This window comes from Myotis lucifugus, unplaced genomic scaffold (assembly GCF_000147115.1).
Source record: "Myotis lucifugus unplaced genomic scaffold, Myoluc2.0 scaffold_414, whole genome shotgun sequence".
NCBI lineage: Eukaryota > Metazoa > Chordata > Mammalia > Chiroptera > Vespertilionidae > Myotis > Myotis lucifugus.
The window spans coordinates 47,685-50,603 of record NW_005871462.1 but is presented as its reverse complement, the minus strand read 5'-3'; the positions used below and the strand labels follow the sequence as shown (position 1 = coordinate 50,603).

The following is a 2,919-nucleotide window of genomic DNA, read 5'->3' as shown; positions in this document are numbered from 1 at the left end:
TGTAAATCCCTGACTTCTTTGTGGGTTCCACCATGGTGGAACTCTGGGTGTGATTGGTCCCGTGTAATCAGGTAACTGTGGAATGTGTTCTGATTGGCTGGCAGCAGCCAGGACAACAGACTTCAGTTGAGAAGCAACTGTGGAAGAAGGAGCTTTGGCTGTGCTCTCTTCCCACTGTGGTTGTAGCTATCAGCACTTCTCTGATCCCTCTCCGTTTCAATAAGTCGTGTTGGTTGCTGTCCTCACCAATGAGTCAACCAAAGAGGTGCAGCTTCGGGTGTGTGGCTGGGCCGTGAGCCCCACCTGGGGCCTGGCAGCCCAGAGGCCAAGAAAACAGTGGGTGAGCCCTACCTGCTTGTGCGGTGAAGCCTTGGGGTTGCTCTTGCAGGCCTAGCCTTCCTTAGGGGGAGGGACTATTGAGGGCTGTGGGGTGGGGAGAGGGGAGCGAAGTGTGAGTGAACCAGCAGTAGCAGTGAGAAGTGGAGGTGATCCATGGGGAACTCGAAGACTTGCTATCTGAAGGCCAGTCCCAGTCCCAGTGCCAGTCCCAAGCTGGATGGGGGCTCCAGGGAGGTTAAGTCAAAGTGTGAGTCTAAGGTTCATGAGGCGGCTGCTAGGGACACAGGGGCAGTAGAAACAGTGCCTGCTACCCCGAAGTCTGAGTCAACTTCCGGAGCCCTCAAGCGCCACCACCTGAAGAACATCAGCGCCCCAGTGACGCCCCAAGGTAAGAAGCAGCAATTCCCTTCTGCTCTTTGGGGTACCTCTGTCCTCCGTTGCCCCCACAGTCCCCTGGGAGGGACTCACTGCCTGGGGCTCCTTCCAGCTGGAGCCAGCTTTCCTAGGGATGGGCACCTGGTTCCCCACCCCTGCTGCTTTCCCCCTTGCGGCCGGATGTTTTTCCCTCTTTACTACCTGAGCAGCAAGGTAGCATTTTGACTCTCCTGCTTGCCTGCTGACCTTCCTCAATGCTTTGTTCAATTGAGTTTACCTGCTGGAAATGCCACACGTGAGCAGGTGTTTCAGTTGATTAGGACAGCAGAAGTACAAGGAATGAGGGTTCCATTGTATTTGAAGTAATGCCTCACAATAAAGCCTGGGGTGTCCTATCCACGTGTTCATGGTGTGTGTGTTTTTCTTGTTTTAAGCTAATCGCTTTTGGTTAGGATTGCTGTTTTTCTCAGTTCCTTCCAGAGCCATGGGTGCCTCACAGTAGAGTGGAGACAGTAAAGGAAAAGCTACACCATGGCCTTCTCTTCACTCATAAGGGACTGTTTCTGTGGTGCCCACCCCACACCAGAGGAGGCGGTGTGGGGAACAGCACAGCCAAGACCCTATTCAGAGCTTTTATTCTTCTCCTGGTCTTTGTGAGAACAAAATGATGCTGGGTGCTGTAGACATGTGCAATTAAGGTTACCATGCTCATTTTTTTTTAGATATTTTTAAAGAATAGTTTTTGGTTTTTTGAGAGAGAGGAAGGGAAAGGGAGAGAAATAGAGAAACATACTAGTACATGTGAGAGTAACATCGATCTGCTGCATCCTGCACACCTCCTACCAAGGATCAAACCTGAAACACAGGCCAGGAATGGAACTGGCAAACTTTTGATGCAGAGGATGATGCCCAACAAACAGAGCAACACCATCCAGGGCTAAATTAACACACTCTTTTTTATTCTCACCTGAGGTTATTTTTCCATTGAATTATTTGTTGTTGTTAAGCAAGAGTGGAAGATAGAGGGAAAGAGAGAGAGAAACATTCATATGAGAGAAATACATCAATTGGTTGCCTCCTGCACACGACCCATCCAGGGCTTGGGCCAGGGATGAGCCTGCAACCAAGGTACATGCCCTTGACCAAAATCAAATCCAGGAATCTAACCTGGGAACCTTTGGTCCACAGGCCAATGCTCTATCCACTGAGCCAAACTGGCTAGGGCAGCATACTCATTTTAAAATGTAAATTTAAATAGGTTACTTTCCAATGGAGTAAAGACCCATTGGTTTTTAGTGAGGTATTTTAGTTGATTACCAATAAGTGGTTCTGGACATTTCCAGGGAGGCTCATGAGCCTGGAGACTGGTGCCTGGCCAGAAACTGGTTCTCAGAGCGTCAACTCTTAGATCCTGGTGGTTCAAGTGAGGTGGGTATAAATGGACAATCAGACGCCACTACTGGGTAGAGGTTCAGATATGCTACAGGTAAACTTTTTCATCAGCTTCATTTCTCACCTGGTCTGAATTGATTTGCCCTTTTCTTATGTACATGGAGAGCCTTTCATTTGTGCCTAATATAGGTGATATGTTAGGTTAAAAAGTAAAACTAAGTTTTTAGATTTTGCTTTAGGGGGCTCATCTTTCCAGGTATTCCAAATTATAAATTTTGTTGTAAAGTATTTAAAATGAAATAAAATTTTGCTCATTGTATATGTGGTAGTTTCTCAGATAACCAACCCCTGTTATTTTCCATGGCATTTGTATCAGAATTGATCAGTTAATTTGTTTTTTTCTTAGAACAAGACAAGAGGAAGAACAATGATGTAAGTAAACAGTTGAAGAGTTCAATAAGAAATTAATAGTTTGATATAAAAGTTGTCTGCTGTGATTCCTAACAACCATAACGGACGGATACCAATAGCATGGACCTCATTTGTAGGTTTCTCATTTGTAGGTTTTCTCAGTCTCTTCTAGTTTCCTAATTATTCTAGATTGAAGGAGAATTTATTCCTTCAAATAGTGATACTTTTCAAAAAATATATGGTCTGGAACTTCTGATTAATAAGGAAAAAAGTGGCTTTGCAGTGAAACAATTAAAACAAGCAAAATGGTGTTTTATACAATACTAGTGGCCCGGTGCACGAAATTCGTGCACAGGGGAGGGTATGTTCCTCAGCCTGGCCTGCACCCTCTCCAATTGGGAC

The 2,919-nt window shown here is 45.9% G+C and overlaps 1 protein-coding gene across 1 annotated transcript in view; it reads left to right on the top strand.

Moving 5' to 3' along the window:
• The first annotated feature begins 492 nt into the window (after positions 1-492).
• LOC102441259 (cyclin-Y-like protein 1) overlaps positions 493-2,919 on the top strand; it is a 30,117-nt gene continuing 27,690 nt past the window's right edge. The window contains 2 exon segments of the mRNA XM_023743801.1: positions 493-727; positions 827-927. Coding sequence (XP_023599569.1) covers positions 493-727; positions 827-927 — 336 coding nt within the window.